Source organism: Phyllobates terribilis, unplaced genomic scaffold, assembly GCF_046119375.1.
Source record: "Phyllobates terribilis strain yellow unplaced genomic scaffold, ASM4611937v1 Scaffold_1__5_contigs__length_1240528914, whole genome shotgun sequence".
Classification (NCBI taxonomy): domain Eukaryota; kingdom Metazoa; phylum Chordata; class Amphibia; order Anura; family Dendrobatidae; genus Phyllobates; species Phyllobates terribilis.
In genome coordinates, this window is record NW_027362761.1 from 1,203,475,932 (window position 1) to 1,203,502,371 (window position 26,440).

At 40.3% G+C, this 26,440-nt stretch overlaps 1 protein-coding gene across 1 annotated transcript in view; it reads right to left on the reverse strand.

Annotated features, from left to right (window-relative positions):
* LOC141220709 (vomeronasal type-2 receptor 26-like) overlaps positions 1-26,440 on the reverse strand; it is a 170,805-nt gene that overhangs the window by 84,019 nt on the left and 60,346 nt on the right. Inside the window, exons 4-9 of the mRNA XM_073666402.1 lie at positions 22,431-22,497; positions 22,209-22,327; positions 18,068-18,862; positions 2,922-3,001; positions 2,538-2,655; positions 2,173-2,418 (exon numbers count right to left, since the gene is read on the reverse strand). Of these exons, the coding sequence (XP_073522503.1) occupies positions 2,173-2,418; positions 2,538-2,655; positions 2,922-3,001; positions 18,068-18,862; positions 22,209-22,327; positions 22,431-22,497 (1,425 nt within the window). The remainder of the gene's footprint in view (positions 1-2,172; positions 2,419-2,537; positions 2,656-2,921; positions 3,002-18,067; positions 18,863-22,208; positions 22,328-22,430; positions 22,498-26,440) is intronic.

The following is a 26,440-nucleotide window of genomic DNA, read 5'->3' on the forward strand; positions in this document are numbered from 1 at the left end:
AGGGAGGAGATGGGAGCTAAAGATGTATGTAGATTGTCCATAAACTGCTGGGTATTAATGGTACGTGTATTCCTATAAGTGTGGTAAGTGGGGGTGTCCCGGGTGAGGAGACAGTTCTTGACAGAGAAGGAAAGAAGGTTGTGGTCCGAGAGATGGAGAGGGGAGTTAGTAAAGTCATGCAACGAGCAGAGATGGTAGAAGATCAGGTTTAGAGTATTCCCGTCTTCATGCGTAGCAGAGTTAGTAAACTGTGAGAGGCCGAATAAGGAGGTTAGAGAAAGTAGATGAGAAGCAGATGGGGAGAGGGGATCATTAATGGGGATGTTAAATGTAATTTAAAATTACCTCTGGAGGCAGATTATCATGCAGATCAGTGTCTGTACCATAGGCTGAAACAGCTCATTTACATATAATAAAAACATTGATATCTCTGGAATAAGACATCAAATCACAGATATAGAAGTGACATTTTATTTAGCTTCATATGACCTACTTGTTCATTTAGACGGCTAAGAAGAGTTGATCCTATTGACAGATTAAGAGCTGTTTCCTAATGCTTTTCTCAATAAAGTGCATATTCTAAACACATCCATAGTATATGATAGGCCATGTATATGTCCAAAGAGGAGGATTTGTGTCCTAGCTATGACTTATATGTAGGTGTACACTTTTTCACTGTGTTGAAAGTTATAGTACAATTAGCTTTAATCTATAAAGGATTTTTCAAAAAATAAATAAATATGAAATGATATCCATATTTTTATAATGGCTGTAAATGTTTATTCTGGTGCCTGCTGTTGTTTGAGATGACAGGCAGCTTCTGACAATAATGCTTCTTAGATTTGGGGCTTCCTAAAACACAGAAATTGGGGATCTGGATATATAGATTTTAATCATGAATCTTTTTGTAATAAAAGTTGTCATTTCTGTGCGGCTCCTCTGAACACCTCCAGGTTTGGTTTATAGGCGACTTCTAGAGGCACCCGGTTGCTTTCTTCTTTGGTTTTGTAATGTAGCAGATGATTCCTTGATATTCTGGTGGCTCTTGCAATCTGGTTTTCAATTGTTCTTGGATGGTAGCCCTGAATCAGAAAGGTCTTTCTGATGCCTAATTGGTGTTTGTCTCTTTATGTACTGTTGGGACATATCCAATACTATCTGATAGATTGACTGTGAACAACAGATTTTTATGTGTTTTGAATGATAACTGTCCAATTTAAGCTATGTTGGATGGTCAATTGGCTTCTGGTACAGGGACATCTCTATTTTATTCTGCATCTTTATGGTGGTGTCCAAAAAGGCAATTTCAGTACAGGATTAAGTGATTAAGTGATTGTTATGTTTAAAAACTAATTAAAGTGTTCTTGAAACATCCTCAGTTGTTTCTCAAACTCCAGCCCTAAAATGTTGTTAGTGTCAAGGTAATAGGCCAGAGGCCTGATGGGACAAGTGGACAAAATGTCAGTCAAGCTTTGCCATGAAAAGATTTGCATACTATGGTGCCATTTCGCTTTCCATTGCTATGCCAGTCTACTGGATGCCAGTAGACTTGAAATTGCTAGCACTGAAAGATAACAGAGAGACAGAAGAGTCTGGGAGTACAAGCTTATAATGACCTTTCAGAGCTGCAGGAATGAATGTGTCGCATGGATTTATGTATTTTTACATCAAATAAGGAAAGTGCTCTTCAGACCATTTGGGGGCATCACAATCCTGGACCAGACATCAATCATAGGACAACAAAACTTTCACACTCCTTATCTATTAACTGCTCCAATATTTACTATCACAACTGTTTTCTCTCCTTCCCATATTGATGGCTCTGCTTCACGTGACTTGTCTTATTTACTGTAATATTCTATGTCTTATTGTGTATAAATATGTGACTCTTCAGATTTTGTGTCTTACTGAGCCTGATGAAGAGACCTGAGTAGTCTCAAAAGCTAGCTATTTCTTACTACCTTTTCAATTAGCCATTAAATGCCATCAACCACTGAGGACTCTAAAATTGTAATATTTTTGTATCTACGGTACATACGGTACATACGGTACATACGGTACATCTACGGTATTTTTGTATCTAACACGGTACAAATATATATTTTGCCTGTAGCAATTTATAACTAGGTGTTTTGATATTGAGACAAGTTGTTTAATATCTATGTGACTTACCTTATCATTAATCCAAATTATATCTAAAGATAAGATATTCAGTTGCTGATCTGGTGGAAGTGATTCATTAAATGTACCAACATTTGCTGTGAGTCCTTTTAGTTTGTCTATTTCTGTAGTATTATGATGTTCTTCAGTTATAAAATTAAGAATCTCTAATGTCTCGGGTATTTGACCTTTATCATTAAAACATACTTTCTCTGTTTTTGAATCAATGATACATAAAAGCTTCATGTAATGTCTCAACTACAACATAAATACGACAATTATTTAACAATGTTTTAATACAAGTTCTATAAAGTAAAAATAAAAACTATAGTCATATATTATAATATATTGATTAAAAATCCAGAAGTCTGTTTTACTTCAAGACTAGAAGTTTTAAAGCAATGCATTGGCTCCAAAGGAATTGAAGAAAGGAGAGGAGACAATTGTAGGACTGGGATGGAAGCAGAACATTTCGTAGCTTTATATCTTTTAATTCTGAAGGTAAATATAAGTTCATTAATTTCAACCTACAACCTAATATGTTGAATTATTAATGAATAAAAAATCCTTTACGGCTTCACACACAGCAAGCAGACTATATGCCTGGATCAATGTCCCATGGCAGAATATATATTAGACATAACCTGTAATATGATATTTTTCAAGCAAAGCATCCAGCACCCTATCCTTGAACATTTTTGTTAATCAACCATTACATATATATCTAGTGTCAGAGAATTCCATAATTTGACTGCTCTTACAGTAAAGATTTGCTTTCTGTGATTATGAATAAACCTTCTTTCCTCTTTGTAGAGTATGCCTCCTTGTCACTGTTGCAGGCCTATGTGTAAAGAGATCATTAGAAAAATCATTGTAGTGTCCCTTTATATATTTGTATATTGTAATAAGATCATGCCTATGTCTTTGGTTTTCCAAACTGAATAACCCCATATTTGATAGCCTGTTATGAAATTGCAGTTCACCCATTCCCTTAATAACCTTGGTTGCTTTTTATGCAACCACTCTAGCTTAGATATGTCCTTCTTATATACTGGAGCCCCGCCAGCGTCCACTGAGTGACGGGACAGAAGAAGTGATGGACGCTGAGGAGGATGAGGAGACAGGTGAGTGCTGTGGGGAACCATAATACTATATAGGGGCTGTTTGTGGGGGATGATTCTGCTATATGGGGGCTGTTTGTGGGAGACCATCATAATACATGGGGGCTGTTTGTGTGGAACCATCATACTATATGCGGGCTGTTTGTGGGAGATTATCTTGCTATATGGAGGCTGTTTGTGGGGGATTATCCTGCTATATAGGGGCTCGTTGTGAGGGATCATCCTGCTACATGAGGGCTGTTTGTGGGGGACCATAATACAATATGGGGCTGTTTGTGGGGGATCATCCTGCTATTTGTGGGCTGTTTGTGGGGGACCATCATGCTTTACAAGGGCTGTTTGTGGGGGATCATCCTGCTATAAGGAGAGCTGTTTGTGGGGGATCATCCTGCTATATAGGGGCTGTTTGTGGGGGACCATCATGCTACATGGAGGCTGTTTGTGGGGGACCATCCTGCTATATGGGAGCTGTTTGTGGGGGACCATCATACTATATGGGGGCTGTTTGTAGGGGACCATCATACTATATAGGGGCTGTTTGTGGGGGACCATCATAATATATGGGGGGCTGTTTGCGGCAACCATCATACTATTTTATAGGGGTCTGTGGGTCTGTGGGGGATATTCATCTTGTGTAGGGACTGTGGTAGACATTATACTGTGCGGAGGTCTATGAGGCACATTATACTATATGGTGGGCTGTGGTTACCTTCATACTGTATGGGGTGATTAAGAGGGACATCAAATTTAATGGGATGGTTTTGAGGGGCATCATGCTTTATATAGGGGTCTGTTGTGCACCTCATACTGTATATTAGGGGCTGTGCTGAATACCATAATGTATGGGGGGCTGTGGTGACCATCTTAATATGTGGGTGCTGTGCTGTATCATACTTTGTATAGGGTTTGTGGGGTCATCATACCATGTGGGGCATAATACACTATGAGTGTCACGAAAGGGGTATCATAGTGGGTGAGACCACTTAGGGGCTTTAGTAGGGGGAAAATAAATGTAAGTGCTGCAATGCATATCCTCTGTTTCTTAGAAAGTTGGGAGATATGCCATTCTTTGACTTGATAGAACTTTTTCTATGGACCTGTTTTTTCTATGTAGTCCCCTTGGGAGGCCCAATGGAGGGTCGTTGTCAATATGGTGAAGCAAGGAGGCATTATTATTATTATTATTATTATTATTATAAGAAAGCACAGGGGCTGTTTGTATTATTATAACTAGGTGCATGGTCACTATTATAAGGGGTCACAGGGGAATTATTATAAGACAGCACAAGTGGTGGTTTGTGTAGAGGTGGTAGAATGAGAGGAGGGACTTGGAAAAGCAGTAAAGTAAAGATGCCTCTGTTATATTTTACAAGGACGAATTATGATCAGAAGAAGAGGTCATGGCGGTCTGGGCCGAATTAAAAAGAAGAGGGAAAACGAATGACAACAACCAGCGAGAACAGCACTGGTGAGAATCTGCACAGTACACACATATATGGTCTGTAGAGCACTGGTGTAGACCTGATATTACCATTATATGGTCACTGTATGGCCGTGATATCAGTCCTATAACAGTGGTTTTAATTAAAGAGGTTGTCCAGGTTTAATGTTAAAGTCTGCAGTGACTCTGTATGACTGCAGATTTCTGAATCCTCATAGTGTGTGCATCGCGTGCTCAGAGGATTCTCCGGTGTTGGGAGCGGCCGGTCATGTGACCACAAGTATGATTTGAATTCATGCGATCACGTGCTGACAAGAAGTGCACGGCCTCTCTCAATACAAGTGAATTTAGCAAAGCAGAGTAAGTTTAGTTGGAATGTGGCCGGAGGTGTGGAAATCCCATACTTGTGGTCACATGATGGCCTCTCCCAACGCAGGCACCGGAGAATCCTGACAGTGCGTGCTGTGAGGATTCAGAAGTCTGAAGTCACATAGACTTTAAAACCAATCCTGGACAACCCCTTTAAAAATCAGTGTGGTGGTCTTATCAGTACTGTATATACGGGTAAAATTTGGTTATGGTTAGTAGGTATTTGTCTGTTATATTGCAATATTGTTAATATTATTCAGTTTTATATAGCGGTATTACTAGACATAGTGAAAATCTTGATTTCCTTCAGTGAGGGTAAAATAAGTAATTGATATCTCCATCTGAGGCGCGGGGGCAGGGACAGCATGGGCCTGTCTGCTTTTACATGCCTGGACTGAATTTCAGTCCCAGTCTGTCCCTGCCTGGAGCCCAAAATTGTACACGTGTTTGACGTGATTATCAGCAGTTGCATGGTTCTGGTCAATAAAGATGAGTTTGCTGTCAACTCACATGCCAAGTCTTTTCAGTGACAGTTTTACCCAGTGTCTCATCATTTACTACATAACTGTACATTTTATTTCTTCAGTTCAAATGCATGACCTTATATTTATCTACATGAAACTTCAAATGTCATTTCTTAGCACAAGCTTTTAGCTAACATAAATCTCTCTGTAATATTAAATTATCTTCCTCTGTGCTGTTTACTTTGTAGTTTAGTCTCATCTGGAAATATTGAAATTCTACATTGTATGCCCTCTACAAGGTCATTAATAAATATGGTATAAAGAAGAGGGTCCAATACTGACTTTTGCGATAACCAACTATTAATTGGGTCACAAATCTGAGTGTGTTCCACTCATAAATACCCTCTGTTTCCTATCACTGAACTAGTTGTTAAACAAATTTTACATATTTTCCCCCAGTTCTGTTGCTCTCATTTTATTTACCAACTTTTTATGTCGCACAATATCAAAAGCTTTGAAAAGTCCAGACATATCCTCACCATTATCCTGGTCCAATCTAGAACTTACCTCCTCATATAAGCTGATCAAATTAGTTTGACTGGACTAATCCCTCACAAAGTCATGTTGATATTGAGATTATTGAGATTGTTGATTTGAGGTTATTCTTAGTGAGATACTCCAGGTTATTATCCCTTAGAACACCCTCAAAGATGTTGCCCACAGTTGAGATGAAATTTGCAGGCCTATAATTTCCAGGTTAAATTTTGTACCGGTTTGTAAAATTGGTTTCATATTTGCTATGAGCAAGCCTGTGCTACAGACCCTTTGATTGTGAAATCCATGAACTTTAGAAATAATGGTCTAACTCAATTAATGAAGTATTCGGGAATGCATGCCATCAAGGCCTTTTAATTTGTATAATTTAGTGTTTTTGAGGTGGCATTGTAAATCCTTCTGGGTTAAGCAGGTGACATTTAGTGGAGTATTTATGGTGTCCCTGATTATGTCATCTGTCTTGGGATTTTCATTTGTAAGTACTGTAGAGGAGAAAGCATATTGTAGATTGGCCTTTCCATCACCCTCTTCAATTACTTCATACAGATTATTTTTGAGTGGGCCAGCACTCTAATTTTTGAATTTCTTATTGTTTATGCAGTTGAAGAACATTTTTGATTACTTCTTCTTTCTTTGGCAATGAGCTTTCTCAATCTTTGGTGCCTTATTTTTCTTTTACACAATTTATTATTTTCTAAGTAATTTTTTGATGCATCTTCACTACTTTCTAGCATTAATTCCCTAAAAGCTTTCTTTATGTATTTTTATCATGCCTTTTACAACTTTATTTATATAAAGTGATATCCTTTTTCTAGGTTCTTTGTTACCACAGGGTATTCAGTGTCCTAGAAAAGTATTTATACCCTGTGAAATTTTCCATATTTCTTCATGTTACATCCACAAACTTAAATGTATTTTCTTGATATTTTATGTAATATAGCAACACTAAGTAGGAAGTATTTGTGAAGTGGAAAGGAAATGATACAGGGTTTTCTAAATATTTTAATAATATATATCTGAGATTTGGGATGTGCATTTCTATTTATCCCCCTAAAGTCTGATATACCTAAATAAAACCCTAAGCAACCAATTGCTTCTATACGTCATTTATTTAGTACATTGAGTCCACCTCTGTTTAATTTACCTGTGTATAATTTTTGAGAACTTCATGACATGACTGACATGAGTGGTGAGTAGGGATGAGCAGATTCGAGGATATTTGGGTTCATCAGATTCGGCTGAACTAGAGTAAAAAAGTATGGTTCAGTATGCAAAATTTGACCCCAACCCGAATACAAGTCAATGGGGGCCCAAACTTCAGTGCTTTAAAATGGCTGTAAAATGGTCATAGTAAGGGCTAGGGGGCTGAAAAAGTAAGCTAAATGGGAGTAAGAACAGGTCAAGTGCCCTGAAAACAATTTTGGATAGGTAAATGACTTAAAATAACATAGAAAAAAAATAAAAAATAATAATCTTGAGACAGGAGGTGGAGGTCCAAGTGGAGGAGGAAGTGGAGGTAGACATGGTGGAATAGGTAGAAGAGGCAAGGGAGGAGTAATCCAACACTGTTTTTTTTTGCATGTTTTGTATTTTTTTCAGTATTTTTTTGTTTAGTTTTTTTATAGAACTGACTGAAAACAACCTAGAAGTACCAAAACTAAAACTAACAATTTGTAACCAGGTGTCGTAGGTCTATGTGGAGGTAGAGGTGGACTTGGCTGTATAGGTGGAAGAGGCAAAGGGAGGAGTAATCCAAGTTTTTTTGTATTTTTTTTTCTTTTCAGTGTATTTTTATGGAACTAACTTAAAACAACCTGGAATTAACAAAACTAAACTAGCAATCTAGAACCAGGAGGCACATGTCCAAGAGGAGGAAGAGGTGGATGTGACGTTATAGATGAAAGAGGCAAGGGAGAAGTTTTCCAACACTGTTTTTTGGTATTTATTGTAGTTTTTGCATTTTATTTTTTTTTTAGTGTCTTTTTATTTTTTTATGGAACTGACCTAAAACAACCTAGAGTTAACAAAATTACATTTAGCAATCTAGAACAAAGAGATGGTATAGATTGAAGAACCAGGAGGCACCTGAATTAACAAAACTAAAACTAGCAATCTAGAACCAGGAGGCACAGGTCCAAGTGGAGAAAGAGGTGGATGTGGGGGTACTGGTGGAAGAGTCAAAAGAGGAATAATCCAACACAGTTTTTTTTGTATTTGTTGTATTTTTTCAGTGCTTTTGTATTTTTTTTATTTGGAACTGATTTAAAACAACATAGATTGAATCCAATATAAACTAACAAGCTACTACAGGGGCAGAGGTCCAACTGGAAGAGGAGGTGGAGGATGAGGATGTGGCGGTGTAAGTGGAAGAGGCGGAGTAGGAGGTAATCATCATAATTTTTTACTTTTTAATTTGGGGAAGGGGCACCCAAATGAAATGAATGGCAAATAGAGATGAAGGCTGGCTGGATGCAGCTGCTATAGTTACTCAGTCATCCAAAGTTATGGACAAGTCCTGTGAGATCCACGCCTGGTTTATTTTAAGGAATATTAGCTTCCAACTGTTGAATGCAGACAGGTGGATGAGCCTGTCTGTGATCAAATCTACTTCCATGCTAAAAACACATTCCAACACTACATTTGCGGCAGGGCAGGCTAGCACCCCAAAGGCTTAAGGGGCAAGCTCATGCCATGTGTCCAGTTTGGAGACCCAGAAGTTAAAGTCGAGGGATTGGGTGATGGAATGATTCTATGGGACAGTGTGGAGATGCTTGTTGACACTGGCGATGTGGAGGTGCTGTCACATCCTCTCTTTGCGGGAAGGAAGTTTGCCCTGTTGATAATGAGCGGGAGGAAGAGGCCGAGACCAGAGCAGAAGAAGGCTTAGATATATCATGCTTTTTACGGTGTGTACGCCACACCTTTTGATTTAAGAAGCCTTGTCATGCAGATTGTGCTCAGGTTCAGAAGATTTATGCCTCACTTCAGGCTCTGATGGTACAGCATGGAAACCACCCATCACTTGTCAAAAGCATATTCCCTGAAGAAATGCCACACCAGGGTGCTCTTTTTTGATGACTTTGGTGTGCAGATTTCAGCGACATGGTGGGCAGTAGCAGCAGACGTACTGGCTAGGGGCTGACCAATGTGCCCTTCACCTGCTCCCTATTTTGCTGTGGTGCTGGAGCAGCATGGCCACCTCCTCTTCCTCTGATATGTGCATGTCACTAGGATGGCATTCGCTCAATGTGGGGACCTCATCAACTCCCAAATCATCATCAACCCACTCCTCATCCCTGCCCTCCTTGCCCGTCTGCACACTGCAGAAAGATGCTGCAGCTGGTAACTGTGTTTCATCATCCTCTGAAATCAGCTGTGGTGGTCCACTGACCATGTGCACTAGCACTCCCACATACTCATCCTCCAACCTAAAAAGGGGTTGGGCATCAGTGCACTCAGTCTCTTCCATTTCAGGGGCAGGGCCAGGTGGATGAGCCACGGAACAGCCAGCAGAGTCATCAAAAAAGCAGATGAGACTGCTGCATAACTTGGAACTCAGACTAATAGGCTGATTTTCAGAGATGTGAGATGGAAGCCGGATGACCATGTTCCTCAGGTGCCCACTCTGTGCTTTCAGCAGAGGACTGAGTAGAAGATAATATGAACAAACTGGTCCACTGTCAGCCATCCAATGTAACACGGCCTCAACATGTTCTGGCCTCATCATTCGTGTAGCAGTATTCGACTCAATGAAAGGACGCATAATGTCCTGTTACATGCTTGCACCAGAGGAAGGTGTTGTATTTGGGCACGTAGCAGGCACAGAATGACCACATCCTCTCCCTTCAGCAGCTACATCACCACCTCCAGCAGCAGCTACATCAGCACCATCACAGCCAGGTCAACGTCCTCTATTTGATGTTCTACTCATTTTTGGAAGAGTTTTTTTGGCGACAGAGTAGATTATTTTTTTCCGCACTACTCGTATAGACACAGCAGTAGAGTAAAATTCTAGAGAAAACGGCACCAACCAATGATCAGTAATTAGAATCACCTATTAATGTGAGGCGTATCAGCGCAGTCAGAGAATGGTGGTGCAGGAAACGTACAATAACTCAAAAATGGAGTGAAAAATACAGAAAAAACAGCACTCACCATTCATTTAAAAAGTAATGTCCTTTAGTCCATGTGGCGGGACAATCCTTTGGTAAAGCAATGAGAGCTTTACCAAATGATTGTCCCACCACATGGAATAAAGGACATTACTTTTTAAATAGATGAAGAGTGCTGTTTTTTCTGTATTTTTTATTCTATTTTTAAAGTGAAAATATTTTTTTGCCACACTGCTTGTATAGACTCAACAATTCCATAAATGTATTTGTTTGGCCTACAATTGGCAAGGAGACAGCTACCGAGTAGATTTATTTTTTTGCCACAGTACACGTATAGAAACAGCGGAGAGAAAAATATTTTTTTGGCATACAAATGGCAAAGAGATGGCAGCATAGTAGATTTACTTTACTGCCACATCACTTGTCTGCACACAGCAGTACAGTAAAAAAGATTGGCAAAGAATGGCTGCAGAGTACAGCAACCTTTTTTTTTACCAAAAATAGCAAAGACATGACTGAAGAGTAGAATTACTATTTTGCCACACTACTTTTATAGACACAGAAATACTGTAAAATTATTTGTTCAAAAATTCAAATTTCTAAAATGTTGTTGCTAATTTTTAACATTGACTCTACCAGAGTTGGCACCAAGTCTAATCGTAATACCAGGAAATCTCATCCATCTCCTCCATCTCATCTTCAATGGACGTCTCTTTATCAGCAAGAGCAACAGAGTAGAACATTAAATCTAGAGATAGGCAGATCGATTTTTGGAGGACCAAGTTTGAGTTGGAATTCCTGAAATTTCATGCAAATTCATTCACTTTGAGATGCGATTCGTAGTTTGCAGAAAAATAAACTTTCTCATTTCCCACACTGGGCCTCAACATAATGCCATGCAGCCATGACATCTAGCAGATTATCAAACCTTCTACAGTAGTGGTCAGTACAGAGGTCATCACAAATCAGTGGTTCCCAGTGGAGCATAGTTAGTATATCAAAATTGTTTTCCATCTTTAAAATCACTGGGTAAGTCTATTTCTTATGAAGACTGTAATTTCTTGTGGTCAGCAGGGTTCTACCTCTGTATCTTGCACCTCTTCCTCAGGTGTATTTTTTACAAGCGTTTACAATCTTTCCAGTATTAATATTCTCGCAAATTAATTCACCGCAAATTTTAAAATGTAAAAAAATTAGGCGAAGTCAGCACAATGGAATTTAAAATCATCAATTTATTTATGTTTTGCAGTTAATTTATAGCCCATGAGCAAAACTCTTCTGCCTGAAGCAGCAATGTCACAGTCTATGACTTCCATAACCTACAACTGAGCATTATTGTAAGAAGTGATGAGCGAGCATGATCGGTACTGCTCGTTGCTCGCCCGAGCATCTTACTGCTTGAGATGCTCAGCACTTGCCAAGTATTTCCAGGGTTGCTCGGTCAGAGCTAGGGTCCCCTCCCTTTTCAGAGCCAATGAACATGCAGGGATTGTCTGCCACTCACTGTAATGCCTTAGACATGTTGGTTGTGTCATTACAGTGATTGGCTGGCTGCACACCATTATCAGGTCTGTATCAGACCTGGCGCCACCATGCTCGTCACAGTCACTCCAGAATCAGACAGTCTAGGGTATATAGCAGACTGCAGTGCATATAGCACCAGAGGCTCCAATCCAGTTTAGTCTGCTGCTATTGCTGCTGTTAGATATTTCTAGACATAGACCTAGGTCTCAGAGGCCAAGAATATTTTTTTTTTGGATCTTAATCCTCATTATTTGCTTAAAAAGCATTCCAGAGAACACCACTTTTCTGCGCCATTTGCTTATTGGCACTGCAGAATACAGCCAGGTCCTTTCCATATTACAGCGCTAAAAATCAAGCAATGTGAAACTGTGGTTTGTCTGTCACACAGATCACATATAATTGCACTGAAAATACTGCTATTTCTGGCCTCCATTAAAAATTTGTTTCAGTGTATCAGTGAAGCTATTGACACCAGTTTGCTGTTCACAATAGTTACCTACAGGCCAGGTATTTAAAATTGTGTTTTCTCTGTCACACGGACAACATATAAGTTCGCTCCAAATTCAGCCATTTGTAGTGAGCATGGAAGATATTGTCCTCCATTTAAAATGGGCAAGGCACGTGGCAAGGGACGAGGAACTGGACATGATGGTGATGGTGATGGTGCATGCAGAGGCTGAGGCCGTGGGAAAGCTGAAATTGTGCCACAACAAACACCCACATCTTCTCACTCGACCTTCCTGTCCCAATTGATAGGGGACCATAGAACACCACTATTGAACACAGAGCAGTGTGAAAAGGTAATTGGTTGGATAGCAGATAATGCTTTCAAATATGAAAAATATATAAGACCCAGCACCAACTTATGATAAGACATGCACCTGTGCCAAAGTCCCTGAGAAATAAATGAGAGAAAAAGAGCAAAGGGTAGAGCAGGCACCAAGCATAGTAAATAATCAAACATAGAGGCAGTGTATTGAAAACATGGTAGAAATTTTATTATAGAAAAGACATACAGCACCACTTAATTAAAAAGTACAGTTAAAAAACATATAAGACAACAAAAAAACGCATGGACAAAAATAACCCTCTAGAGAGTTCTAACATGTGAATCCAATATAATGTGCATACAGATACAGTACAGACCAAAAGTTTGGACACACCTTCTCATTTAAAGATTTTTCTGTATTTTCATGACTATGAAAATTGTACATTCACACTGAAGGCATCAAAACTATGAATTGACACATGTGGAATTATATACTTAACAAAAAAGTGTGAAACAACTGAAAATATGTCTTATATTCTAGGTTCTTCAAAGTAGCCACCTTTTGCTTTGTTGATTGCTTTGCACACTCTTGGCATTCTCTTGATGAGCTTCAAGAGGTAGTCACCGGAAATGGTCTTCCAACAATCTTGAAGCAGTTCCCAGAGATGCTTAGCACTTGTTGGCCCTTTTGCCTTCACTCTGCAGTCCAGCTCACCCCAAACCATCTCAATTGGGTTGAGGTCTGGTGACTGTGGAGGCCAGGTCATCTGGCGTAGCACCCCATCACTCTCCTTCTTGGTCAAATAGCCCTTACACAACCTGGAGGTGTTTTTGGGGTCATTGTCCTGTTGAAAAATAAATGATGGTCCAACTAAACGCAAAAAGGATGGAATAGCATGCCGCTGCAAGATGCTGTTGTAGCCATGCTGGTTCAGTATGACTTCAATTTTGAATAAATCCCCAACAGTGCCACCAGCAAAGCACCCCCGCACCATCACACCTTATCCTCCATGCTTCACGGTGGGAACCAGGCATTGAGAGTCCATCCGTTCACCTTTTCTGGGTCGCACAAAGACACGGTGGTTGGAACCAAAGATCTCAAATTTGGACTCATCAGACCCAAGCACAGATTTCCACTGGTTTAATGTCCATTCCTTGTGTCCTTTATCCCAAACAAGTCACTTCTGCTGGTGCCTGTCCTTAGCAGAGGTTTCCTAGCAGCTATTTTACCATGAAGGCCTGCTGCACAAAGTCTCCTTTTAACAGTTGTTGTAGAGATGTGTCTGCTGCTTGAACTCTATGTGGCATTGACCTGGTCTCTAATCTGAGCTGCTGTTAACCTGCGATTTCTGAGGCTGGTGACTCGGATAAACTTATCCTCAGAAGCAGAGGTGACTCTTGGCCTTCCTTTCCCGGGGCAGTCCTCATGTGAGCCAGTTTCTTTGTATCGCTTGATGGTTTTTGCAACTGCACTTGGGGACACTTTCAAAGTTTTCCCAATTTTTCGGACTGACTGACCTTCATTTCTTAAAGTAATGATGGCCACTCGTTTTTCTTAGCTGCTTTTTTCTTGCCATAATACAAATTCTAACAGTCTATTCAGTAGGACTATCAGCTGTGTATCCACCAGACTTCTGCACAACACAACTGATGGCCCCAACCCCATTTATAAGGCAAGAAATTCCACTTATTAAACCTGACAGGCCACACCTGTGAAGTGAAAACCACTTCCGGTGACTACCTCTTGAAGCTCATCAAGAGAATGCCAAGAGTATGCAAAGCAGTCATCAAAGCAAAAGGTGGCTACTTTGAAGAACCTAGAGTATAAGACATATTTTCAGTTGTTTCACACTTTTTTGTTAAGTATATAATTCCACATGTGTTAATTCATAGTTTTGATGCCTTCAGTGTGAATGTACAATTTTCATAGTCATGAAAATACAGAAAAATCTTTAAATGAGAAGGTGTGTCCAAACTTTTGGTCTGTACTGTATATACATCAGAGAATATATGGCACAAATATAATGTGAGATCCAATGATCCTGGTAGTACAAACAAACTGCTATAATAAGCCCTCTGGATGATCTGTATGACGTAGGTATAGTATAATATAAGATTCAATGCGAACAGATTACTATGATGAGCCCTCTAAATAATGAATAGAAATGTCACTATAATAATGAATTCTAACCCTACGCGTTACGCCATTAGGTCCTGGCTTCCACCCCTGAGGAAGCCAGGTCCTAATGGCGTAACACGTAGGGTTACGCATCGGCGACATCCCCTGTATTCCAGTGTGAACCCACATGGCTAGTATCATACTTTTTGATTGATTCATGTAGCCTCTCTGTTAGATTTTTTTCTGATAGATATGCACTTATTTTTGGGAGGGTATTTTCTTCCCTGAGGTTAGAATTCAATATTATAGTGACATTTCTATTCATTATTTACTATGCTTGGTGCCTGCTCTACCCTTTGCTCTTTTTCTCTCAGATAATGCTTTCAGTCACTAAGCCACCACCACCACCACCACCCTGTCTTCCAAACAGTCAAGTCTCAGTAGCCATGAGTCTGGATCACATATTCCTCACACTGAACCTTTTTCCTCCCACCATGCCGAGAGCCCAGAGACAACTAATCCAAAAACTCCGAAGAGCTGTTCACTTTTCCATTGATATATTCAGGCCTCTCGCCCGGTCCACTTGAAGCAGGGTAAGAGGAGATCGCATGTAGCAATGCCCAAATATTTGAGCAGCCACAGTCACACAAAGGTTACGGTGAGAGAGTGTCACAAGAGGTGGACGATGATGAGACACAATTGCCAGAAAGTCAGGAGGAGGACCAGTGTGCGAAAGTGGAAGATGAGGTGGTGGATGATATAGTAGCTGACCCAACCTGGCAGGAGGAGATGCAAAGTGAAGACAGCAGCACACTGGGGGGAGGGAGGCAGAGCACCCCAACAGGCAGGAAGAAGCAGTGTGCTGACCGCAGACAGAAGGCAGGCAACCGTTCCCCGTAACACCAACACGAATGAAGTTGCCAGTACAACTGTTAGGTCTTCCCGAGTCTGGTTGTTTTATAAAGACTCTGACAATAACCCCAAAAAGGCCATTTGCACTGCCTGCCAGGTCAGCATCAGCAGGGATGGCAAAAATACCAGCCTGCCCACCACCAGCATGATCAGGAACATGGCAGCAAAGCACCCAACTTTGTGGGCCGAACCCCATGGTCCAGGAACTGTGTCTGCTGGTGGCACCACAGCTTCTTCCACTGTAGTGCATGCAAGCCCATCCCCTGTCCGTGGTGCATGCGAAGATGCCTCCTGCCCTGCACCTGTCATTGCTCACTCTCATGTAGCAGCATCAGGAAGCACATCCACGTCCTTGTTCCAGTGCAGAGAGTAGTTGTCCATACCACAGTCCTTGGAACGCAAGCGCAAATATGCAGTCAACGCCCCACAGGCCACAATAGTAAATTCTCACATTTCAAGACTGCTTGGGCTCAAAATGTTGACTTTTAGGCCCGTGGAGACTGAAGCATTCCACAACCTGATGGCGGCGGCCATCCCTCGGTACTCGATCCCCAGCTGCCACTATGTCTCCTGGTGTGCCGTCCCTGCATTACATAAGCACGTGTCCCATAACATTAGCCATGCCCTCAGCAATGCAGTTACCGGGAAAGTCCACCTAACCATGGACTCGTGGACAAGTGCTTGTGGCATGGATGGTACATCTCGCTGACGGTACACTGGGTTAACGTAGTGGAAGCAGGGACCCAGTCGGACCTTGGGATGGAACACTTCATCCCGACGCCGATGGTTGCGGGCTCTAGGTCAATCAGGGTTCCACCCACAGTCTACAGCTCCTGCACATCATCCTCCTCAGCCTCCTCCTCCTCCTCTTCAGCCTCCATCTTTGAAATGTCAGTCACATCAGTCACAGGCTAGGAGCACTGCAGCACTGAACATAGCCAAGGTGTGGAGGAGTATTTTTGTTGTTGGTTATTTATTTTGCCTTATATACAAGTCATTACCCTGGAAAGGATGTTTCTGAACATATTTCCCATGAAAATACATTTTGGTTTTGTTATATATTTTTTATTGTGAGTCCGTAATAGTAGCGTAATACCTCTGACAACATTGTTGACAGCAGTGACCTGGGAGTCAGAAATGCTTCCTGGGGTCTTCCCCATGCTGTTCACATGCCATTTGAGCACTGTTCCCATCGATTTGGGCAATTTTAAGGCCCTCTGCAGACCGGTGGTGGGGGGGGGGCACCTGAAAAATGCTCTATTTTCCCATAGACTTACATTGGGCTCATTGCTCGGGTCGAACACCCGAGTATTCCAATGTGCTCGAACCGAGCAACGAGCACCTGAGCATTTTAGTGCTTGCTCATCACTAATAGTAAGTGTCAATGCCAGAGAATTCAATGCATTAGGGCAAAGCTATTAGAAAAACCTTAGAAAATAATATAAATAAGATCATGTCTATAATAGAAAAGGAATTTAAATTATTTTGTCTGTGCACTTACTCCATTTTTAAAAGGAGAGTATTTGAACTCCTAGGGGATTACATTTATTTAAAGAGATATCACAGTTTCAAGAGGATTTGAATTTTGTGACAAAACAGGAAAAAAATAATTTAGGACATTTGCTTAAACTAACACTTTTGTCGTTGTTTTGAATAAAAAAAGGATTATGCTACAAACAAAGATGAAATGTTTAAAGTGAAAATGGATGAAAAAGGTCAACCTGAAAGAGATATTCTCAAATTATCTCTTTAGCCAAACACAGCTCTGCAGTTTCCTTAATTTCTGGTTACATGGGAGTCAGGTGCTCCTCCTTGAGTAAACTGGTCTGATCCAAAAGTTTCGTACTGCTACTATGCATTAGTGGTCTGCCAATGCTTATTCTGAGGCTACTTATTACTATATTTTTATACTGACAAACAGTGCAATTTAGCAAGCATACAGCTCAGGAAAAATGAAGCCGTGACTAGATGGAGCTGAGAGTTGGATGGAGCGAGGTAAACAGCTAACCGATGAATAGAAATCAATTGCCTGGAAAGAAGTGGCTGAAATCTTACAAGTTACCTCTACTTTAGCTTCTGAGCTACTGTACTGTGCTTGAAAACAAGCTGTACACTATGCAAGATAAAAGCTCTCACAACAGGAGAATATCAGAAGATTGTAAAAAAATGCAAGACAATTGCAGCCTTGTTTATTTTCATTCTAACAAGAATAATTCAAGTAATTTAATACCCATTTAATGGAAATACAGTTTAGCAATGTAACAATAACAAACGGTCCTATACAAATTTAAATAAGATAACAACAAAGAGACATTTGACATTGCATAAAAACCCTTTCACTTAGTAAGTTTCACAGGAACTATGCAAAAAATATAAATGACAACATAGACTTTGTTGCAGATCATATTTCCTGATAATTTCAAGTGATTTGCCCTTAAATATTCATCAAGATGTTAAGAATTTTCTCATTTATACAATTTTTGTCAAATTTTCAGTTTCTTATGAACAATTGTTTTCTTACCTTTTTTCTATAAATTTTAAGATCATTTTCTTCCTTCTTTATTCCGCTCATTTGTAAGGATTTATACATGTCATCCAGTGCTTGAGCCATCATCAGTACAGCTGTGTACACCCTGTATGGCACTCCATCCATAAAATAATTGCTGTGATTTCTAAAACGTTCATCACCAGAGCAATTATGAAGGGGATAAGAAATAGTATACTGTAAAAGATCATTCTTCAGATCATTCCTTGAAACACAATGCAATGAAGTTATCCAAAGATCTTCTAGAATTGGATCATGCGGTCGTGTGGATGGATGAAAGCTTAAAACCATTTCCTGTAACCCATTGAAACTGTACTTAAAAGGACTAAATACAAGGCTACAATTAATCCAATGTCCATACAAATAAATGGAGTCTTGTGACCAAGATGTTGAAAAGATAAAAGTTTTGTTTTTGATAATTTCTGCTGCATGAGCTAGAATAGTTTGAACCTGGCCGCTACTTGTGCCACAAAGTAGAATAACTTCTGCTTTTAAATTCTTTATCACAGATGAGCGTAAGCTTTCTATATATGTGAGAAAAATTATTTCTTCAATACATATTCCAGATTTTGTCAGCTCTTTGCTAAGAAAACGAAGCTCCCGTTCTCCAATGCCATCATTTGTGACAAAAATACAAACCATGTTCCAATTAAAGTACAACAACAACTTCACTAAAGCCACATATTGAATCTCGTTATCCTGGACTGTTCGGAAGAAGTGTGGATACAATCTTCTATCATTAAGTACAAAGTCTCTTGCCCCGTAACTAACCTAAAAATTGAAAAAAAGAAAATAAAATGTCCTAAAAAATCTTGTTTCGGCAGCAATATTATGTAGATTTAAGTTGATTTGTCTGAAATTATTTGTCTTGTGATTAGAGATTAGCAAATTACCATAAAAAATATGAATATGATTTTCACTATTCAGCACAAAAAATTAAGTCTATGATAATTGAATAAGAAGTAGTGCAAATGACTCCAAATGCTCTCGAAAAGATGTTAACTCATCAGTAACAGGGGTTACTGTTAAAGTATACTTCTCAAAGGTTTCACTACTGACAGTGCTAAAGTTTGTTCTTCATTTGCTTGGCCAATCTCTCATTGTGTGCTACAAAAAATAAAATAATAAAAAGGCCTGCACAAGGTAAGTATTAAATTAATAGACAGGTGCATAAATGCAATATTGCAGGTGTCTAAAATATATGTAAAAAATGCCTCAGCATACTGCAATTACGAATATAAGATTTGCACAATTTGCTATACACCTAAAAAATGTAAGATATTTAGACCCCGATTCATCAAAACGTTTACACCACTAAACTTTGGGAAGGTTGCAAGAGTTGTGTAAAAATGATACAAATTTTACATTCAGCTGTAATTTTGGCCCATTGTTCCATGCAAACACTTTTCAAATCCAGAAGATCCCTGTGGACTCCTTCTATGAACTCTGAGCTTTAGTTCCTCCATAAATTTTCTATTGGACTCAGGTCAGATGATTGGCTGGGCAATTCTAGCAGCTTTACTTTCCATCTCTGAAATCATTTGACAAATTCCTGGCCTGTGTATTTGGGACCATTGTCTTGCTGATGGCAGCAGATTTTTTCAAGAATGTCTTAGAACATTTGCCAGTCATCCTTCAATTATATGACGCTTTCTAGTGCTGAAAAACTGCCCACACCATAATGTTCCCACCTTTAAACTTTACTGTTGATATTGTGTTTTTGGGGGTGATAAGCAGTGCCTTTTGGCCATCAAACATTGTGTGTATTATGGCATCCAAAGAGTTCAATTTTGGTCTCATCTGACCAGTAACTCTCCATGAGAGGTCCTTGGCTCTTGAGCAACTCTTCTATTAATTATTTTTATTCCTCTGTCAGAAATATTGAGGGGAGAACTTGGTGATGGGCGGTTTTGGTGAAATTATTTTCCCACTTTCAGATTATGGTCACTTGTATCTTCAGTAATTTAAAAATGTTTTTGTAAACATTGCCGTCATTATGTTTTGCAACAATAAGGTTGCAAAGGTCTTGAGACAACTCACTGGTTTTATCCATCATGGGATGTTTCTTGTGTGACACCTTGGTAATGAGAAACCTTTTTATGAGCAATCAGTTGAACCAGTTGATATTATTTTTCCCTAAGTGGCAAAATTGCTTTCTAATTACAGATAGATTTCAGCTGGTGTCATGAGTTTCCTTGATTTTTTTCATCTCTCTTTCTTCATGAGTCCAATTCTTTTTCCCTGTGTCATTTTTCATTATTACACCTAACTTAATTTAAAGACATCGATGGTTTGATTGATTTGCCTGTGTGGATTGGATGGGTTCTTACCGACATCTGGTGAGAATTTCATCTCAATAGTACCTTTAGAAATATATTTACAGAGAAAATTGGTGATGTGTTCAATACTTATTTTACCCACTGTATATATTCTCTTATTTTGTAGGGAAACTCTGATCTCCACTTGCCAGTCTTCAAACACAGACGAGCTCCTACTCTGATGGGGAATAATCACTCATCTCATTTATGATTACTTTTAGTTTGTTCATCCATTATCCTAGAAAAGTTGTAATGTCAAATTCCTAGACACATTCTCAACTGTGGTATCATGCCAAATCTACCTCTACTATAATGTGTAAATGAACATGCTACATGCATTATGTTACCAAAGATCTGTCTTCATTACTAGAGCCATGAAAATATGGGCATGATGGAGTCCCAGTGGTTAGCATTCCTTACCTGCAGAACTTATTTCTATAGTTCAAATCTCATCAAATACCATTTCTGTGTGGAGTTTGTATTGTATAAATATTGTCTATAAAAATGCATATGTAAAAAATATATATATTATCCAGAGACCAACAAATCTTTTTAAATTCACCAAACTTTCCACAAAACTTTAATCTCAATAAGGAAGCTCACGCAAACAAAAGGAGAAGATACAAACTCCTTGCATATGTTGTCCTTGGTGGGATTTGAACCCAGGATCCCAGTGGGAGGGCACATAGGCAGAGACTTGTCAGTTGATGGAGAGAAGCCACTAGGGACCAGCCTGTACAATTTGTGCAAAGCACAGGTAGGTCGCTATCAGCTACTAAAAGTATGTTTAACTACATATGTGTTCACCAAAGGTGGAGGGCATCGATCATTACCATGAAAACAGAGCCAGAAGCTGACTGTGGGAATGATCATGAACTTTTGACTGCAAAAATTAGAGTCAAGCTGAGGAAATGGACTAGACAACAGCCTGTTTCCAACTTTGATTGTAGTAATATACCTAAAATATTTCAGAATGGTCTGCCAGGCTGATTTACATCACTGGTCATTGATAAAACAAAGTCTAAGGCATTATGTACTCTTAAAGAGGCTATTATTACTGAAGAAGCCAAGACAATAAACAAGAGGCAGAAGAGACCCCAGCAGCCATGATTAACAGAAGAGAACCTACTGATCATCGAAGAAAGATGAGTGGCTAAAGCAAAAGGTATCAAGCAGGATACAAACAACACAGTGATACCATAAAAGTTTTAACTGAGAGTGGCCATGTGTAAATACGCCAAATGGGAGAAAACTAAGTGAGCCAGAAGAGAGCAAGTAAAGATAGAAAGTGCACACAAAGCACCTTACAAGAAGGACTCAGTGATACATGAAGAAACTGAGACTGAAAATGATAGAGAGCCGAACATCCTGAAAGACAAAGTCATTGCTGCTAAAAAGCTTCTGTCAAACAACAAAGCACCTGGTGGTGACAATATTCCACTAGAGCTAATAAAGTCTACGGAAGCAGCAGTTGTTGCCATATGCCTGTGTCAACAAATATGAACAACTGATAAATTGCCCAAGGGCTGGACAAGATCTGTGTTTATTCCTATCCGAAAGAAGGGCGATGGTGCAAACTGTGGAAACTATTGGACTATTGTGCTTGCATCTCATGTCATCAAAATATTAGTGAAGATCCTACAAAGATGCTTACAGCCTTACTTTGATAAAGAGCTGCCAGAGGATTAGGCAGGGTTCAAAAAAGGCAGAGGAACAAGAGATGTGATTGCTAACATTTAATGAATAATGGAAAAGGCCAAAGAATACAGCAAGAAGATCTATTTTGTTTCATCGACTACAGCAAAGCCTTTGACTGTGTTGATTAAGAGATACTCTGGAATATCATGAAGCATATGGCTGTGCCAAACAATCTGATCAGCCTCATTAGGAACCTTTACATCGACAAAGAAACAACAGTCTGAATGAAACATGGCAACATGGCAATATTTCAAAGTAGAGCAAGGCACAAGGAAAGGCTGCATCCTGTCACCATGTCTCTTCAATTTATATACAGAAAATACTATCACAAAGGCTGGCTTTGCTTAAAAAGGATAAAGAATCAAAATTGCTGGACAAATCATCAACAATCTTAAATACACAGACAATACAACATGATAGCGTTAAGGGGACGGTTGCAAACAACTTTATTAAAAATGGAAAGCAACCGAACCCGGGGTCCGCGATGCAGCCTGGAGGACTGCGGCCGAACACCTTCCGGGTAAGAACATAAAACAACCAACTGAAATAACAATCCCTTCCGTGTTACTGCACACCGGAACGGGAATAGGGATTCGCACTATCTCCATTAACTGCACGAGAGATGTGCGACAAATAATGTATCCGATGTTAGAACCTTGCTCTTAGGTTTTTTCTATCAAGAAAAGGACCGCAGATTTTCTGAAGGTTTGTGTTTCTATTGCGGAAATTCTGGTCATTTCATTAAAAGCTGTGTGCTTCGTATGAAGAAAGAAAAAAAAATGGTCAGTCATGCCCGTATTGCCTGTTTAAATTCCAAGGGTGTATTTTTAGCTGCTTCCACTATTGCTCAGGATAAATTAATGGAATTTCAGGTGTTTGTCGATTGTGGGTCTACTCTGAATGTAATTGATGGGGGATTCTTGGAAAAACTCAATTTAAAACCCGAACCTTTGTCATCCCCCATTGCTGTGGTTTCTGTGGATGGCTACCCTTTGAAGAATGTTACTCTCAAGGTCTGTGAATTTCCTCTCACTATTAATGGTGTTCACCATGAGAAATTGGATTTGGTAGTTTTGAATAACTTGCCTTCTCCGGTGGTGTTGGGATTGCCCTGGTTAAAATTGCACAATCCTGTACTGGATTGGTCTACCAATGAAATTAAATCCTGGAGCCATAAATGTTATGACAAGTGTTGTAACGGGCGTATTGCAGCTGTGGATAGGGGGGAATTGCCTGTTCCTATTCAGGATTTTTGGAGAGTTTTTTCTGAGAAGGAATCGCAGGTTTTGCCTCCCCATAGAGACTATGATTGTACTATTGAATTTGTCCCTGGAGCGACTCTTCCTAAAAGTCGTTTATTTAACCTTACTATTCCTGAGAGAAAGGCTTTGGAGGAATACATACAGACAAGTTTGGCCGCCGGTCACATTAGGCCTTCTAAGTCTCCTGTGGCGGTTGGATTTTTTTTTGTAAAAAAAAAGGACGTCGGTTTACGTCCTTGTCTGAATTTTCGTGAGATTAACAAAATTACTGAACGCAATCCTTACCCACTGCCATTGATTCCTGATCTGTTTAACCAGTTAGTGGGGGCCAAGTGGTTCTCTAAAATTGACCTTCAGGGGGCATACAATCTGTTGCGCATGAAGGAGGGTGACGAATGTAAGACTGCTTTTAACACTCCTGTGGGTCATTTTGAGAATCTGGTGATGCCTTTTGGTCTTACTAATGCTCCTGCATTTTTTCAGAATCTTATTAATGACATCCTTAGACCTTTGATCGGCAAAAATGTGGTGGTGTTTTTGGATGATATTTTGATTTATTCGCCGGATCTGGAATCTCATTGGCGGAGCGTACGTGAAGTATTACAGTTATTAATTTACAATTCGCTTTTTGCTAAGCTGGAGAAATGTGAGTTCGCTGTACAGAGAATTAGTTTTTTGGGCTACATTATCTCCAGCGAAGGTTTTGAGATGGACCCGGTGAAAGTTCAAGCTGTGCAGGAATGGCCTAGGCCTATTGGTTTGAAATCGATACAGAGGTTTTTGGGTTTCGCCAATTATTATAGAAAATTCATTAAAAATTTTTCTATTATTGTCAAACCTCTGACCGATCTCACCAGGAAAGGTGCTGATGCGGTTCAGTGGACTGCTGAGGCCATTGAAGATTTTGTGTATCTCAAGGAGAGGTTCACCTCTGCTCCCATCCTTATGCAGCCTGATGTGACTAAGCCGTTTTTGGTTGAGGTTGATGCTTCCTCTGTGGGGGTTGGCGCAGTATTGTCTCAGGATAACGGGGATGGAGTACATCCCTGTGCCTTTTTTTCAAAAATTTTTTCGGAGACTGAAGTGAATTACGATATTGGTAATCGGGAATTATTGGCTATTAAACTCGCATTTGAACACTGGCGCCACCTCTTGGAAGGTGCTGAATTTCCCGTTCAGGTTTTTACGGATCATAAAAATCTGATATATCTTGATGCTGCCAAGCGCCTGAATGCCCGTCAGGCTAGGTGGGCATTGTTTTTCTTGCGGTTTAATTTTTCCGTTACTTACATCCCAGGTACTAAGAATGTTAAGGCGGATGCCTTGTCTCGCAGTTTTTCTCCCATAGTCGGTGCTGAGAAAGAGGAGAACATTTTACAAGAAGGTGTTGTGATAGCTGCTTTGGACTCCGTTTTGGAAGATGAGATTCTTAAAGCACAGGAGAATGCCCCATCTAACACTCCCCATGGGAGGTTGTTTGTGCCTGGGACCTTTAGGAGAGATTTGTTTGTTGAGTGTCACGAATCTCGGTTGGCAGGTCATCCCGGAATCTCTGAGACCAAGAGACTGGTGGGTCGCAGTTTTTGGTGGCCTGGATGGCAGAAGGAAGTCATTAAGTGGGTGCGTCAATGTACTATATGTGCTAGATCTAAGTCCTCACATACTCCTGCTGCGGGATTACTTTGCCCTCTGGAGGTTCCCAGTGCTCCTTGGACACATTTGGCTATGGACTTTATAACTGACCTTCCCCCCTCTGAGGGTTTTACTGTCATCTGGGTTGTCGTGGACCGTCTTAGCAAGATGTGTCACTTGGTTCCCTTCGTCAAACTGCCCTGCGCTAAGACTCTCGCTAAGGCCTTTGTCAAGGAAATTGTCAGACTTCATGGTGTTCCTACTGACATTGTTTCTGATAGGGGACCTCAGTTCGTGGCTCGTTTTTGGCGCGCCTTTTGTGACAGGTTGGGAGTTCATTTGTCGTTCTCATCCGGATATCATCCTGAATATAATGGCCAGACAGAAAGGAAAAACCAGGATGTTGAGCAGTTCTTGCGTTGTTTTGTGGCAGACAATCAAGAGGGGTGGTCTGAGTTTCTGCCACTTGCTGAATTTGCTCTGAACAATCATACATCTTCTTCTGCTGGTTGTTCGCCTTTTTTTTGTTGTTCTGGGAGACATCCGTCGTTTGGGTCGTTCTCCAAGTTGGTATCTGCCGTGCCTGAGGAGGAGAATTTTTCCGGCGATTTGAAGAGAGTTTGGACGGATGTGCGTGGTAATCTTCAGGAGGCTAACAGAAAATCTAAAGACTACTTTGATAGGAAACGACAGGAGGTTTTGTTCGCTGTTGGTGACATGGTTTGGTTGTCCTCTAGGAATCTGCGGTTGAGGATTCCTTCTAAGAAATTGGGTCCCAAGTTTGTAGGGCCCTTTAAGGTGTTTCAGGTTATCAACCAATCTGCTGTTAGGTTGGAGGTTCCTACCTCCTGGAGAATTAATCCGGTGTTTCATGTCTCTCTGTTGAAAAAAGCTGTTATGTCGGATTGTGACGCCTCTGCCTCTGTTCCTCCGGTGGTGGAGGACGGGGAATATGAAATTTCTCGCATCCTTAATTCTAGACGGTATAGAGGTAGTTTGCAGTATCTCGTGGCCTGGAAAGGTTTCGGACCCGAGGATAACTCATGGGTGAGGTCGGATGATGTTTCCGCGTCCAGACTTATCAGAGCGTTTCACAGGAGATTTCCTGATAAGCCTGGTCCTAGGGGATCCGGAGGATCCTCTTAGAAGGGGGGGTACTGTTAGAACCTTGCTCTTAGGTTTTTTCTATTGCTGGTCACATGACCTTGTTGGCCTATTTAGTCCTGCTCCGCCCTTCTGGCTTTGCTGGACTTCATTGTATTACTACTCTTTAGCTAGCCTGTGCTCAGTATCTAACTCTGTTAGTTTGCTTGGTCTTCGGACCTCTGTGTTCTATATATTTTGTTTGTTCGTCTGTCTGCTACTATTTTGCTCCCAGTCCCTAGTACTTGTAGGGATTCCTTCCCCACATCTATAGGTCTCCGTACAGACTAGCTGAG